The sequence below is a fragment of the Xenopus laevis genome, chromosome 8L (assembly GCF_017654675.1).
Source record: "Xenopus laevis strain J_2021 chromosome 8L, Xenopus_laevis_v10.1, whole genome shotgun sequence".
NCBI classification, from domain to species: domain Eukaryota; kingdom Metazoa; phylum Chordata; class Amphibia; order Anura; family Pipidae; genus Xenopus; species Xenopus laevis.
The window spans coordinates 33,957,551-33,975,019 of record NC_054385.1 but is presented as its reverse complement, the minus strand read 5'-3'; the positions used below and the strand labels follow the sequence as shown (position 1 = coordinate 33,975,019).

Sequence of the window (17,469 nt, the reverse complement as noted above, 5' to 3'; positions counted from 1 at the left end):
ATTGGCTGGGGCCAAAAGAGGTAGTGAAGACTGTAAGCCAAAATCCCATGTAAATGTATAAGGTGGAAAGTGCAGATAGGTTACCCCAGTACTGCATTGGCTTTCTCATTGTTCAACAACGATTGCTTCCACAGACACCAAGAATATTTTCTCCAGATCAAAAAAAGGAAATCAAAAAATTTATGAGCCTTCCTTAAACCAAAAACCCAGTTGACACCAGCTGTCCACCATAAACAGAGCCTTGCTGAACATGTTTACAACTTTCCAGGGTTAATTAGCCCAATAATCAGAAGAAGGTCATCTCTCCAGGGTGCAAGATTGACGTCACTCAGCCTTGTACCTGAGACCCCCATTGTGTTTTAAGCAAGGCCTCAGTGTTCTCCTCTCAACCCTGCCCCCCATGTCACAGGCTCACAAGAGAGATAAGATAAAAGTAATAAAGATCAGACTGAGCCAGATGGAATAGGGGCGTATGATTTATCTTCTTGTTTACAATGCACAAACTTTATGAAATATGTTGCTTGCTGCATTTCATTGGGATTTGCTTCGCAGCTTTGGAGAGGTTTGGGGATTTATGGCGATTTCTAGTTAGTGCAATATTTACAGCTGGTCCCTTGGCTACTAACACTTGTTTACATTTCAGAATTTCCAGAATCAACACCCAAGCTGCAATATATATATATATATATATATATATATATATATATATATATATATATATATATATATATATATACACACTAGTTGTAGCATAATGAAGAAATGCAAGATAAAATGCTTCCTCCGATCCTGTTGTACATGTAAATGTAGATCTGTAATTTAAAGTTGTCCATGTGTATTCATGAAATCTGTCCATCAATGTGTAGTTGCATGATGCTCAAAGGAACGAGTACTGAGGTCCCTAGTCTTGTATCCAATGACAAGCCCCAATATTGCTCCTCAAGACAGAGTCTGTATTTGTCCTGGGCTCGAACCACTTGTCAAGATGTTTTACATTAAACTGTAAGCTCTTGAGACTGAGATTGGGTCTCTTTTTACCTGCGTAATTATCACAAAATATGATTGTATCGGTGTCCTCCAACAGTAGAGTAACTAGATATAACTGGGCCCCAGAGCAAATTATTTTTCAGGCCCCCAAAATGTCTAGAGGTTGACCAATATTTACCAATATTTATTGAAATTAGGGCCATATGGGGCCCCTATACCTCCTGGGCCCCCCTGTAGCTGCAGGGTCTGCTTCCTCTGAAGTTAAACCCCTGGCCTACAAATATGGTTGTCACCTTTTCTGGAAAAAAATACAGGGCTTTCTATATTCTTGTTGTTTTTTCCTATTAATAACATTGGCATCAAGCATCATTTTTACCGGTCAGGTTGGTAAAATACCGGCCAGGTGGCAACCCTACCTACAAATTACGTTATTTTTACTGCTATTGTTCCTGCTGCTGCTCTTTGTTGTCTTTCTAGGCAATGTAATGACATATACAGATATGGGATCTGTTATCAGGAATCCTGTTATCCAGAGAGCTCCGGGTTATGGGAAGGCCATCTCCCATAGACTCCATTTTAACCGAATAATTCACATTTTTAAAAATGATTTACTTTTTCCTCTGTAATAATTAAACAGTCCCTTGTATTTAATCCCAACTAAGATATAATTAATCCTTATTGGAAACAAAACAATCCTATATGGTGTTTTCTTTTAAAGTCCTGGGATCCAAATTATGGAATAGACCCCTCATCTGGAAAAAAGCATTCTGGATAACAGGTCCTGTGCCTGTATAACTGTAATGTCTATAGATAGCTTTAACGTGAATTGAAATGTCTGCATTGACTGAGCAGTGACTATGGTAAGTGTGTGTGGGGCCTGCTGAAAAAACCATCAGTGATACCAGTCCTCTTCTATTAAATGACTTCTATACGGATATGCAGCCCTGCACAATACCTTTTCATGAGCGCTTCCTTTTAAAGGGAAGGTTTTGGAAAAAAATTTTTTTTTTATATGCACTGATAATGTTGTTTGTACAGCTCAATATGAATGCATCTGAACAGAGTTAAAAATAGACTCTCTGGCTGGTTGCCACAATGACCCGGTCTGGCAAGTGTACTTCAGTTGGATCACAGAGAAAGTCGGCTTCCTGATGTAAACAATGGCATGAAAGTCATAGCGGTGGAGGATCAGCAAACAGAGTGAACCCATTGATAAGGGGACAGTTTTCCCAAGATAATGGAACAAGAAGTGCCAACCAGTGGCATAACTTGGCACCCCTGCGCTCCTCCTGTCACTCTCACCTGCAAACCCCCCTGTCCTGTCAGTGCAGCAGTGCTAGATGTTAAAGGGGGGAATTGTGGGCTTTGGCTGGAATGTGGATGATGTCTGGCAATAAAGAGGGGGACCACTGGTCCGTAGCGAGTTCCCCTTGGCAGCTTCCCCCCACTGCGGCCATTGGTTCTGGTCCTACAGTAATGGTAGCAACATAACATATGACTATAGATAAATAGTAGGACCACCATATAGTGTTTACATTGAAGTGGGATAAGGTTGAGTTTCCACCTGGCGGGTATTTGACTGGTCTAGCCAGGGCCAGTATTATAAAACTACTGGAAATGAACCTGCCGGTAAATTTGCAAAACCTTATAAATCCTCTCCTACCCTGACATGTCTGCTGCCAATCACCCCTTATAAAGAAGAGGCCCACCTCTACCCTGTGTCCCTCAATCCAAAGGCCAGTATTAATGGTGAGAAAAGTTGGCATCCCTAAATATGGCTCAGCAGCTATGATACTTGGCTACCACTCCCTGTTTTGGAAGCATGTTTATTTTTGCATGAATTAATTGGCAGTTAAACATTGTTCCGAGCAGTGGCGTAACTAACAGGGGAGCAGGGGGTGCGATTGGGCCAGGGCCCCAGGCAGCTCACGCGCCACTGACTTCTTCAGTAATTCCGGCCGTTTATGGGCGTACAGTGGGGGGCGGGGAACCCGGCTGCATGTTCCGCGCCAGGGCCTGCCCCCCTCTAGTTACATTACTGGTACCGAGGAATGTACATATATCATTGATCAGTCTACTTTTAGTAATATGTTGATACATTTATACATTTATACAGTTATACATTTAATATGCTCCTTGGAGTGCTCCCACAACCCCCTTGTATTTTAGGAGCTAAGTGGTGCAGGTAACACAGTGCTTCTGTAGGCTGAGCACAGCAGTGCAGTACAGTGGACCTGCAGTTGGTGACATGGACAGAATCACATCATGGACTCAATGGTGAGAGACTGGATGAAGTTTAAAGTAATGCATGAACAGTAACAATTGAGCCTGGTCGAATGCCCCTTTTATTAAGGTGTCCTTGTTGAGCAGTAAAAAGTGTAACAGGCAGGGAGCTGAGGGTGCGGCTGTATCTCCCTTGGGCGACCAGAGACAGGAACACAGACACTGCTGGCAGAGAAGAAAATAAATATGTTTGTAGAGTGGACAGCTGAGTAAGTGTTATACGCAGATTTCGCGTGTCTTTTTACAAGCCTAAATTCATAATTCAAACCTGTCACGATGGGTTCAGAGCCAAGAAATTGTTTGCTGAGTATGTACCTACAGCGCATTTGGCCTTTATGAGTCTCTCTCTTATGTAGCAAAGAAGAAATCTCTGCAAGTTGTACAAGTTGTTTCAGGAATCCAGTTAATCTTCCAGCAGAAACTGCTGTGTCTGAATCCTATAATGTATCTTCTGTCAAACACTTTACAAAGCAACTTATAGTTCACAGAAACGGTCACAAATCAGGGTCCTCTCGCGCTCAGCAACAGTCTTGTTCTAACACAGTCCTGTTGGACGACAGCCAGTTGTTTTTTTTAGCATCACCCAACTGCCCAAGGGTGTCAAATATTCTTTCTTTCTTTGACCTCATAAAACTTATATCAATTGGTCCTGGATATATTGGATTGGATATCTGCCCCTCAACCAAAACAATGCTTTAGTGCTGCAATAATCAACCCCATCTTCCCAAATGCCAAGTCACTGCATCTCACTTGGGAAGCGGACGATGTAACTAGAGTGCCACACATTAAACAAAGTGAAGTGATGCTAACCTCAGCGCCATACAAGTTCATGTTTTCTACATATTAAACACAGGTGAGTCAGCAAGAGTATATACATAAGTAAGAATGAGCTACCTCTTCAGCTGGGTATATATCTGCACTGTTGTTGAGGCCTGCCGACTGTTATATATAATACATATCAGAATCAATCATCAAATTACTATTCCACCCATTGCCTGAGGTTTGGGCATTCCAAAGTGCTTTTGGCTGCATAGTATCTGTCTGATGCACACATTCAGACACCAATTGGTCAGTATGATGTTGATGATTTCAGCATGCATTTAAGCCCCATCTAGATTATGCCGTACAGTTTTGGTCTCCATCACTCAAACAGGACATTGTTGAATTAGAGAGGGTACAGAGAAGGGCAACTAAGCTGGTAAAAGGTATGGAAAATCTTAGCTATGAGGAAAGACTGGCCAAGTTGGGGTTGTTCATGCTGTAGAAGAGGCGCTTAAAGGGCAAGTCAACCCCCAAAATAATGTAAAAGCATCAGGCAAATATTGTATTGCAAATTATAAATAGTATTCAAAGATAATTTTACGATGGATATAAAATAAGATTATTTTCTGGTGTCAGTATTTCTTTAACTCCCAGTTGTTACATTTTAAACAATGTTGCAAAAGTCTTGGTTCCCCAGCAAAGACAGATCTGTTACTCAGCTGCCTTGTCTTACATTGTATCAACAGCCTTAGACATCAGGGCAGAGAAAAGACAGGGACAGACAAACTTTTCTTTTATTAGGCAAATTTTTATTTTGGGGCTGACTTGCCCTTTAAGGGGTAATACAATGACTATGTATAAATATATAAGGGGATAGTATAATAATCTCTCTAATGCTTTATTTACCAGTAGGTCTTTGCAGCTGACACAAGGTCACCCATTCCGATTAGAAGAAAAGAGGTTCCGCCTAAATATTGGGAATGGGTTTGTTACAGTGAGAGCTGAGAAGATGTGGAATTGTCTCCCTGAATCAGTGGTACAGGCTGATACATTAGATAGCTTTAAGATGGAGTTTGATGGTGTTTAGCAAGAGAGGGAATACAGGATTATGGAAGATAGCTCATAGTACAAGTTGATCCAGGGAATAGTCCCATTGCCATTTTGGAGTCAGGAAGGAATTTTTCCCCCTCTGAGGCAAATTGGAGAGGCTTCAAATGTTTTTTTTTGCCTTCCTCTGGATCAACTAGCAGTTAGGCAGATTAAAAGAGAGTTAAAAGATTGAACTTGATGGCCGTATCTATTTTTCAACCTAACCTACTATGTTACTATGTCTTACTATGTTACATTCAAAGCACCTCTGAATACACAAACCCAAAATGCAGGTTGAAACACTCAATGGTTCATAGTCTAAATCATATAGAAGGACCATAAAATATTACAAGGGATTCTACCATACAAAAAACAAATGATGTAACCCATGGGACCATAGAAATGCCTTAAAGGAGAAGAGAAATAAACCGCTTATTAAAATAAAAACCCGCTTCCCTACATAGACCCCCCCCCAGCCTAGCTGCTACCCTGGGAAAATGCCCCTAACTCTTTACTTACCCCTCGGTGCAGATTCACGGCAACGGAGTTCACGGCAGCCATCTTCTTTTCTTCAGTCTTCATCGGGAAGTAAGTTCCGTATGCGGCGAAAGTCATGAAAATTGCCAAAGCAACAGAAGAAGACCCGATGAAGACGCCCGTAAACTTGTCTATGTAGGGTAGGGGGGTAGGTTTTGTTTTTTAAATAATCTGTTTATTTCTCCTTTAAAGGTGTGGTTCACCTTCAAGTTGACTTTTGTTATATTATAGAATTGGTTATTTTTAAACAAATTGGCCTTCATTTTTTTTTTTGTATAGTTTTGAATTATGTGCCTTTTTCTGACTCTTTTCAGCTTTCAAATGGGTGTCAGTAACCCCATATAAAAAACAAATGCTCTGTAAGGCTACAAAATTATCGTTATTGCTACTTTGTATTACTCATCTTTCCATTCAGGCCCTCTCCTATTCATATTCCAGTCTCTTATTCAAATCAGTGTGTGGTTGCTAGGGTAATTTGGACCCTGGCAACCAGATAGCTGAAACTGCAACTGGAGAGCTTCTGAATAAAAAGCAAAATAATTCAAAAACCACAAATAATAAAAAATGAAAACCAATTGTAAATTCTCGTGGAAGATCACTCTCTAAAGGTGGCCATAGACACACAGATCCGATCGTACGAATCGAGGATTCGTACGATTTTCGGATCGTGTGTGGCGTGTCCCGACTTCTTTCGTCCGGCGGAGATCGTCGTTTGGTCGATCGGTCAGGTTTGATTTTGACCCGACCGATCCCGCCGGAACCCAGGGCACATCGTAATCGGATCGTTCGGCCGTGCGGCCGAACAATCAGATTACACCCGATATAGCCATGTTTGTTAATGGCATATCGGGGAAAGATCCGCTCGTTTGGCGATGTTGCCAAACGAGCAGATCTTTGCATCTATGGCCACCTTAAGTCATACTAAACATTAATTTAAAGGTTTGACAACACCTTTAAGAAGTATTTTCAGCTGAAGAACCTCTAGTTAGACAGGCTTGGTTATAGTCAGTACTGGAATAAAGTATTTAGAGGATGCCGTGCTCAGGGTTCAGACGATAACTGTGCATGGATAGATGAAATGGGATTGAGAAACTGTGAGACATTACTTCCAAACACCAATGCATTTCTTCACATATATGCCAGCTAAGCAACCTGATCCCAAGGCCTTGACAATCATCACCCATAAAACACATGACTCAACTGGGCCTTTGGAAATTGTTGGAACTAAATAATGCTATTAAAGGAACAGTAACACCAAAAACTGAAAATGTATCAAAGTAATTAAAATATAATGTACTGTTGTAAAACTGGTATGTTTGCTTCAGAAAGACTACTATAGTTTATATAAACAAGCTGCTGTGCAGCCATGGGGGCAGCCATTCAAGCTGGAAAAAAGGATAAAAGGAACAGGTTACATAGTAGATAACAGATAAAACACCATTGTATTGGAAAGACTGTATATGTTATGTAACCTGTGCCTTTTCAGCTTTGAATAGCTGCCCCCATGGCTACACAGCAGCTTGTTTATATAAACTATAGTAGTACTTATCTGTTATCTACTGTATATCCTGTGCATAAATGGCTGCCCCCATGGCTACACAGCAGCTTGTTTATATAAACTACAGCAGTCTTTCTGAAGCAAACACACCAGTTTTATCGGTGTATACTAACTGTGTATTATAGGTTAATTACTTTAAAATGCTTTTACTTTTTGGTGTTACTGTTCCTTAAATAATCTCCAAGATTAATCCCTGATGTCGTTGTTTGGTTATCCCATTAAGAACTTTACCACTTGACAAACAAGAACTAAACACACTTGCCAAAATGCAATAAGGGGCCCGAAACATGTCACCAGCTTCCACATAAAAGTATGTTTTAATACATGGAATGTCCTGTGCACACAATAAGATATTTCATCTTGTACAAACTTGATTTTGATTTGAACCGCCTCATTAACAAACTTGGGGATTACATCTTTAATGGACAGCAGGACGGACAGACACTCCTAGTCTAAAGACCAAGTGGTATAGCATGTGCTGCAGCAGGTGTCGGTGCTATATATGTAAAGGACTATAATAATCCAGTCTTTATGATATTTTTCATTGTCAAAATATTGTAAAAACTCATCTCAAATTTAAATATTCTGCTGGCCAGACCCTCATCAGTGGCTGCTACTGGGTAATTATGGATTGCCACTTGGAAGCCTTGTTGAGCCCTCTCACATAAACATGCTACTGTCACTTTAACCTGTCCTCATCATTCTAGAGAGCACTAAACAAGACATTAAATACGGATTCAACAACTGAGCTGAACTCACAGGCCAATTTGCATTTAATATTCTATTAGAATTTCCATTTAAATGTGTTACAGTGCTTTAAAGGAACATTTGAGTACAATAAAATGCTTCTCTCACATGCAGATTTTCCAGTTCAGTTATTCTTAAATCTTAGCCCCCAAACGCAAGTAGATCACTTGTTGCCTATTCATCTGCATTATCTTATGGCTGCTCTGCAAATATCAGGGATCCAGGAGACACATCCTCTCTGTTATACGGAGCTTATAGAAGAAGCAAGAAAATGAAACGAGTTCAAGTTTAAAGCCCAAACGTTAGACAAATACAAAGAACAGAAAATAGAAAGCTACCATTATATATACGGTATGTGGTATACTCTCTGAAAATGAGATGTTTTGTAAAGGTGTGATAGATTAGGGTTATCCATATGTTGGCTGCCAGTCTCAGTTACTCTTGACAGCAGCATTTTGTCTCATGTATGAGCCCAATATGTAGAAACAACAGCCAGAACATAATTTACCTGATTTTATAAATGTATATATAATCTTAGTTGCCTTAACTTGCCCCAGGGGGACCCAGTCCTGTTGGGCCAATGTGGATCTAGTGTTTTTACAAAGATAGTTGGCAATCTAAAGACCCTGAGATTGATGTCCCTTGATGTGCCTTCATCCCTTTAACTTTCATTTCTGCACTACTACTCACCACATTGAATCCTGGTGCACCTCATGCACAACCCATATTACTGGCAATAAAATGTTGCAGCATCCTGACAGCTTCACGTGGTGGGTACAACACAAACAGTGTGTAGTATATCCTAAAAATATCCACTGGTTACCTCAAGCCCTGCTAGTGAGCATATAGAACCAGAAAACTGGTCATTTCTATGAGAACTTTGTACTGGGGGTTTAGGAATGTGGTGCAGGAGGTCCTGCTCTGGACTAGGGAACCTTACACCACTGCTTGGTAACCACACAAAGTGGAATCCTACATGGAGTGGAAATCATAATGCAATTTCTCTGAGGGCATGTGTATTGTTGTACAATGGCACTTGTGGTCTTTTCTATTTGGTGGTGGTGGTAGTGGGTGCTCCTGAGGTCAAGCTTCTCTTGTGAGCCTGCCACAGAAAGCCTTGAACTTCCTGAACTGGGTTCAAACAGTTGCAACCATTGCATTAAGAAAGGAAGCACGTGGTCCCAAATTGGGTATCCCCTGTCATACGCCTTCTTTGAGACTTGCTATGAAGAAGAAGGAAGGAGCACAAAGTGTTTCAGAGCTCTGGTACTTAAAGGAATTATTTAGTGTAAAAATAAAAAACTGGGTAATTTAATTTAAAAGCACAACCACCATAAGGGTGAAGGGTTCAGCTGCTCTGCATCACCACCAGTATTCTAATGGGCTTTAACCTTTCATTTGATATCTCTTCTGTTGTCACTTTCCTAAAATAGGTGCAGAATTCCTCTCCCTACATATCATTCAGATTGAGATGCACAATTGAGGGAGTGGCAGTAGATGCAGGCCACAATGATGACTTGTCCTTACTGTAAGGGCAGGGCTGACCTGTGCATCAGAGGTTGCACTCTATACCTCACGCTGGGGTTTTCTATCTAGTACAAGGTACAGAGTGCAGCCAGGATAGAAGTGCTCTGTACTCTAAGGGGTGCACTCTTGTGCCCCTTAGTGCTCTTGCACTTCTGCCCCAGTTCAATATTTATAACCCCAGTATCCACCTGTCCTCAACTGCTTGCTGCTTCTAATTATAAGGACCCTCGAAACAATGTAGCTGCCAGCTCTCCTTCAACCAAAACATCATTTCCCACTTGCACACTTCTGTGATTCTCGCAACAATGTTTCAATGGCACAGGTGGGCAGAAACAGCAACAGAAATAACTAAGGACAGATGCTGGTGGCAATAAAAATGTAATTTATGCATGCTTTTGCACACATTTGCAATTATTATAATGTGAAGACTTGTTAAATTTGGGTTCATAACAATAAAAAAAATGCTTTTTGCTCATATTTGAACTAAACTAAGATAGCTCAATGCACCTATGTGCCATCTGATTTGGGGGGGGGTGCAATTCCACAGGAATTCTGGGAAATAATCTTGCATTGCGGGTAAAAACACAGATAATTGGGACATCTTTCTGCAAATGAGCCATTCCCAGTCCTATTCCATCATTTGGTATTCATTTAAAACTTTCACAGGCTTTATTATTATTATTATTATTACCATGTATTTTTAGAGCGCCAACATATTGCGCAGCGCTTTATACATTTTATGTATTTTTATTGTCCTTTTCCATCTGTCTTTTATCATATGTCCTTTCTATATGATTCCTTCCATGTAAATATTTTCTGCATGGCCCCTCCAACTCTCCTCTGTCTCTGCAATTTCTCTCTTCTACCCGTCTCTCTCCACCCCCCCCCCACCCCCTTTCCTTTTGGTACAGAGAGAAGGCTCTGCTGATTGCGATGCAGGAGTTGGCGTCTGCATTTTCTGGCAGGCAGTTTTAGTTGCCATGGTTTCTGTTAGTTTCTGTTGTAGTAGGCAGCCGCCCGGGTGGCCCATTACTGAGAGAGGCTGGTAAGAGGGGCCAGAGGTCAACCTATCTTAGCGTTTATCACATACCACGTCTGCCTGGCACAAGAACTACAGATTGTGCAAATGTCAATTGAGGGAATTAAAGTTTTATTAGCTGAGCTGGGTCTCTAGCAAGTCATTATAAAGTAACGGGTCTTTGCCAGTATTTCCTCTGGCTGCCTAGTGAAATGACATAACATGGAGAAGGTACAAAGCCATTTCCATGGGGCTTCACCGGCTGAGAAAGGGGAATGTCTAGGGCACTGATATGCAACATGTGCCTTGTCCAGACACTGTTGATGAAAAATAGATTTAAAAGCAGTCAGGGGTTCAGAGAGTTGAGGTTCAGCATCAGGCTTTTTATTGCTAATCTGCTGTAAGATGCTCTGCAAGTAGGGTTGCCACCTGGCCAGTATTTTACCGGCCTTGCCTGTAAAAATAATGGTTGATCCCAATGTTATTAATAGGGAAAAAAGATAAATATATAGGAAGGCCAGTATTTTTTCCCAGAAAAGGTGGCAACCCTATCTGCAAGTGGCTAAAGCATGGGTTCTCCTCCATTCAGGACTCACTTGGTTAGCACAGGCAACATTAAGAACTCACACATCCGAGACATAATTACAGGGATTAAAACAAGGGTTATGGCTGTTTGCAAACATTCCTGTTTCATGCATTTCTAAATCATCTCTGCCTAACAAGTCACAACTAGAATAATTAGAATGCAATGTTTTGACAGGCTCTGTGCAGAGAGGGGAACAAGAAGTCAGGGGAGCTTCTCCAGATTTGCAAGCGGGCTCACAAGTCACATTCATTTTACTAGGGAAATAAGGAAAAATCAACCTGATTCTGGTTACTGGTTCAAGGGCTTGTTACTGTATATACTACCTGGATATGTTAGATTAGCTGGCCATGTGCACAATCAGCATTTAAAAAGAGGCAGGTCATATGCAGCCAACAGAAAAAAAGGAGCACATAACCTACCTGTTAGGTCCTGATAAATTAATTTGCTTTGTATCTGGGCACAAAAGCTTTTGAAACCAAACTGCACACCCGTATAAGGGGTTCCTTCCCAAAGCTTGCACCTCCAGATACTTGGCAAATAAATGTGGTAGGACAACTTACACTTTGCATCTACATTCTGTGTTCTTCAGCCTTTTTATGTGGCATGTTTGATATTAATGAAAGTGCATTGGTGAGCACCAGATATGTGTTTCTGGACCAGCCATTCATTGGGAACCATATTAGTGATGGTATCAGTCAAATCCTGATGGCCTGTCTGCTGACCAGCAAATGATCTATTAACAGCCCACCCTACAAATGGGATGCAGGTTACTAAAAAAAAACACCTGCAACCTAGTGGCATAACTAGATATTACTGGCATCCAGAGCAAATTATTTTTCAGGCCCCCAAAATGTCTAGAGCTTGAACTGTTTAACCAATATGTATTGAAATTGTTTGTGAATTGGGGCCTCGTGGGACCCCTTATAGCTCCTGGGGACCCCTTATCGCTCCTGGGGCCCCCTGCAGCCACAGGGTCTGATTCCTATGTAGTTACGCCCCTGGCAGCCAATAATTAAACTGGGTTAATCTAGGTTCACAATAATTTTGTCAACAGTGAAAAAACATTCAGAAACAAATGGCCTTATGTAGTTTTATGCAGGGTGACATTTTTGTTTGAGAGGTTACCAATAGCAGGCTTTCTGGTGGAGAACTTATTCTTCTATAGGGATATATATAGGAGCTGACCTCCTTGGGGGCTAAGCTTTCCTAAATCATTATCTGCCCACATGATCTGCCTAAATCATTATTTCCTAAAATAGTAACTGCCTAGGGAGTAAACAACACAAAGGAACAAAAAATGACAATTAAATTCAGTTGCAGCAGAGGCAGAAGATACTGTTGCTGGGACATGTCGAACCGTCGTGAACCTTGCCTAAGACTTTCAGTGGGGGATTGCAATAGATTTTGTGTATGAGATTCACTAGCACCTGTACAATATCCACCCCAAGTAGTAACTGTAGTCACACAGCCAAGCTTGCAAAGAAGGGCGATGGTTCATTTCATAATTAAAGGGTTAAACTCAGTGGATTTCAGTTTTATAAAGGCCTCTGTATGAATCTTTGAAAGGTATCTCTTAGTGTCGGCAACAGTGCAGCCCTTACAATATGACCCTGGGGTGTAACTACAGAGGAAGCAGACCCTGCGGCTGCAGGGGGGCCCAGGAGGTATAGGGCCCCCATGAGGCTTTAATTCATATACAATTTCAATAAATATTGCTAAAACAGGCTAAATTCTAGACATTTTGGAGGCCTGAAAAATAATTTGCTGTGGGGCCCAGTAATATCTAGTTACACCACTGGTATGACCTGCAGTGTTTCTGTCACAAGGTGCAATGCAGTGTGCAAACTCCAGCACAAAGGGTCTGCATGACTGCTCTTCTGCATCATCTATTATTTACAGACCAATGAACGGCTGAGCCAATGAGAAGGCAAACATACTTTCATGGCCACCTCCTTGGTTACACAATAAAGGAATGTGTCCAGAGAGCCAGTGCAGAACTTACACATACCATGTGTCCCTCCCCTTGCCATATCAGAGTATATGGTGTGCTAGCAGAGCCCCCATGTGCATGCCAAGGCCAAGCGGAAAAGGAAACTGCAGTAGCTATAGTGATAAGCACTTGTGCCTATGTAAGACGTCAAGTAGATTCAAAGCAGTCTCCAACCTGTTTACTGCTCTCCTGGGTCATAGATAGCCCCAGGACCAAGATCCATTTGCAGCTAAATTTGCCTTTGAGGGAATGATTTTAACGTGGTCTATACTTTGCCTCCCACCCCCAAGCTGTTGTGATGCAACACTCCTAGAACTTGCTGGTGATGAAAATTATAGTTCAGCAAAAGCTGAAGGTCTACAATTGATAGTGATGATGACCTAACTAACCATCGTTTAGCCCAGCGATAAGTATCATTTAAAAACCTCCATCACACCAAGACTGACCCCTTCAGCACAAATCCACAACACTGACCCTGAATGCTTTGGTTCTGCCAGCAGACACTCAGGAGGGTGAAAGAGAAGATTTGCAGAAAGAGGAAATAAAGTGTTGCTAATAAAGGAATATGTATGCAATGATAAGGTGTGAGTAAAGAGGTCTTATAGCTTTAACTTCCACATTCTAAATAGGTCCAATTGGTGACCTAGCAAAACAGATGTCCACTATCTATTCTATAAACAGCCTTTCTCCTTGACAATCCACTACTAGGGAATGCTGGAAGGTTTAGTGCAAAATCAGCCTGATGGCAACAGGTTGGGCATTTTCTAGTCTAATGCAGTGCTGGCCACCCTTTCAGATACGTTCTGTCAGTTATCCACAGTATCACATGCTCAGGATGCACAGTATAATGAAATAATGATGTCATATTAACTGGAGCTCGTTTCTAGGCTGAGGGCCATAAACAATCTCAGAGAGGGCAAGATCGAGCCCCTTGGTCTCCGGCTGTACAGCTCGGGATTAAAGGGTCAATAACAGGACTGGAAATCATCAGCTTTAAAAAGCTGTCCAATGAAAATAATTACAGATATAATTCCCCCATATTTTATACTGCAAGTAGCTGATAAATAACAAATCTGGATCACAACCCACCGCCCAACATATTAGAGTTGCCCCTTTTTACGTGCTGTTTAATATGTTTACTGTATATGTAAAAAGGTGCCATATCTTGCCAAAACAGACAGTTGTTATATACAACGCTCCCAACTTCATAGTTAATCAAAAGGAGATCCACTGGTTGTCTCTGTTACAGGCACTTCTGTTGGATAATCGACTGGGAGTAATACTCAGTTCCTATACCCCCCACCTCCCAAACAATTTTATAGGCGCTAGATGACATTGATTCCATCCAAAGCCACCAGCATGTTTCTGGCAAGGGGCCACACATTTGCCAATCATATTCCTCCTAACTAGCTGCTGCTGCTGCAAAATAATAGCATTACTGCTGGAGCCTACCTCCCCAGCAGCTGTTGCTGGCTACCCCTTACCTTGCAGTCACCCACGCAGGATCTCACAGAGTATTCCCCAGATTGCAGATATTTCTCCAACACAAAGTCAAACTCCTCGTATTTTTCCTGAGCATGTTGATCCAGTCTCTGGTAAGCTTGGATGCAGTTGCTGCACACCTCACCCTCAATCAGGGCAGAAGAAGCTGCAGCTGCCCCCACAAAGTCCTCCATCAGGCTCTCCAGGCTGCAGTCCAGGCTGTCCGGGTTAGACATCCCTAGCAGCAGGTCCAGGATGGTGTAGGTATCACAAAAGGACAGGGTGTAGTTGCGAAAATAAGCCTTTAAAAAGTTCCTCTTGGAGGAAAAAGAGGAAGGGGGGTAGGACCAGTAAGAGGAGGACCAGGAGGAAGGTTGGGGGTAGGATAGAGAGAAGGGCCCCCGGTGTCTTTGCAAATAATGCAGTTTGGCGCAGGCTGTGTCCAGCTGAGTGGACCTGACCCCAGTGCAATGAGGAGGTTGAGCAGCAGATTTGGTCAGATTGCTTAGGAAAGTGTCCCAGCAGCCCCTGCCCTCTCCTGGGAAGCTGTGGGGGGACAGCAGGCTGGAGTTGGTTGTCTGGAGGCTGAAGGTGAAGCTGCCCCTTGCTTTGGCCCCTGCAGACACCAACCACAGGTGATTAGACAGCAGGACGGTGAAGAACAAGAGAGACGCGAGGGACATTCGCCATCTCTGAGCCCTCTCGGAGTCGGCGCACGGTTTGTCGCTGTGTCGGGGTTCCCAGCAGATCTTTAAGACGGCCTCATCTTCCCTTGGATACATCCAAGCCCCCTTGATCATATTTTAGGGGGTGGGAGAATGCGGGGAGCGGCGGCCGTGTGCTCTCTCTCAGTCTCTCCCCACCCCCCACCCCTTTATGTTTGTGCTGGGTTCCCTACACCCCCAACACAATGTCACCTGCCTGTAGCGAGGGGGGCTGCGGAGAGGGGCATCATCAGGAGGGCTGGGGGGGATGGGTAGAGAGAAGATGGGAGTAAAGGCTGAGGGGTGATGATTGAGAGATTGCTGAATACGGGATGGAGATTGGGATTTTGGATCGAGATTGGGATTTTGGATGGAGGAATGGCAGCTCCCCTCCCCTACCCGCCCCTACCCGGGTCACTCAACAACCTGCCATTGCAGTTAACACTTGAGAAGTCAGCCAAGAAAAAAAAAATACCCCCCCTCCCTCTGTAAGAATTGACCCCAATGTACATCAAGGAGAAGTCCACAGGGGGGACAATGGATAAGCCATGGACATCCCCCCTATGATCCCCAAGCACATCCAGGTAATAGCATCCCCCTGTGGCCGCTGGCCCAGCTCAGAGCGACCCCTTGGGCTCAGTCCCTGCTCCCCATCCTGGTGCTGCTCCACTTGTGCTCCCTCTGCTCCTCTCAGTCTCTCACACTGGAAGGTGTCTGTGTCCTCCTTATTGTTTTCTCTTTCTCTTCTGGTGGGCACTGTTCTTCTGCTCCCCGGGCATCCCGCTGCTGGGGCTGAATATTCCCATGCCTCCTCTTCCTCCCCCTCTCTTCCAGGCCGAGCTCTCCCCTTCTGGGCTTCCTATTATTTCTATTTAATCTGTCGCCATCTTCAGCCGTGGAGAGAACACCTTGAGAAATTGATCAGGGGAGAGCGCGGGCACGTGCATGCGCGGCCCCGGCCAAAAGAGCGAGCCTGCCCTCCCCTTCCCTTATGCAACTGTGCTTTTTTTATTATTATAAAAGCCAACCCACTTCTCCTCTCCGACCCCCCTCCCCTTCCCTTGCCTCCTCTTCATTCACTCCATCCTCCTTTCATTCATCTTCCTTTCCATTCAGCTTGTTGTCTTCCATCACCCCCCCCCCCCCACTAAATACTGACTCAGGTTCTCTGATTACTCACTACTACTTACTTACATTCTTATATTGCACTGTCACCCCTTCACAGACTGGAGCTTTTCTGTTTATGAGCAGTGCTTAGTGGATAATACACTGTAGGCAGGGGGTCGCCTCTGTATTCAAGCAGTTAAACTCAATAACTAACATGAAATCAGAAGGAGGTTCAGCTGGTTGGCTGTGTAGCAGAGGACTACAAATCCCAGCTCCCCCCACAGTCCAACAACAGCTGGACATGTCACATGAATAACTAGACATTGTGTCTGAAGGATCTGCAGCTTGAAATCTAAAACCATCTTCATTGGATCCTTGACATGATTTAAAGTGTGCAGCGGTGACGTGACACGCAGCTGTCGCAAGCGACTAAATCCATTGCCTGTGGCAGGTCTGTAGCGATACCGTATTGTTTGTGAGTGCAGGCGCAGAGCGAGGATGCGCTGTCCTTTCCTGATGGTGCTGAATGTTATCCCTCCGTACGGTAATGGGCTATTGACTCTTCTTTATCTGCCATCCATCAGCTCCAGGCGTTCATCCTTTTCCCCGACCCCCCTGCAAACCACCAAATCAAAACCCCCTGGGCTCACAGCTCCTGGGATCTCTTTGGACTAAATCTCAAATACTATTCTCCTTTCACGTTGAGTATAGCAGGGTTATAGGCCATTGTCTCACTCTTCTAATTTCTCCCTTCTATAAATACTGTTTGATTCATAGCGTTAAAGGGCATTTAGCCCACCCCAAATAACATGTTGGATACTGAAAGAATTACAGATTGCCAATGATTTGTATAAAAAGGTGTTTGTATATTATCATTGCAACATTTCTCTGTATTTTGCTGCACTGCTGGTTATGTCTCCAAAAACAATGTAGCAGCAGTCAGCCTTGTATGCTTCTTCCCAGCAATGAATAAACGTGCAGCCTACAATATGTTCTGGGCATGCCTTTACCATTTTTAATGCCTTTACCATTTTTAATGTAAAGCAATAAATCCAGCAGCACTCCGATATGTGAATCAATGATTATTTATTC

The 17,469-nt window shown here is 43.0% G+C and overlaps 1 protein-coding gene across 1 annotated transcript in view; it reads right to left on the bottom strand.

Moving 5' to 3' along the window:
- The window catches only part of LOC108698310 (transmembrane protein FAM155B), a 116,147-nt gene extending 99,852 nt beyond the window's left edge, over positions 1-16,295 (bottom strand). The window contains exon 1 of the mRNA XM_018229703.2: positions 14,569-16,295. Coding sequence (XP_018085192.1) covers positions 14,569-15,366 — 798 coding nt within the window. The 5' untranslated portion in view covers positions 15,367-16,295. The remainder of the gene's footprint in view (positions 1-14,568) is intronic.
- Positions 16,296-17,469: the final 1,174 nt, after the last annotated feature.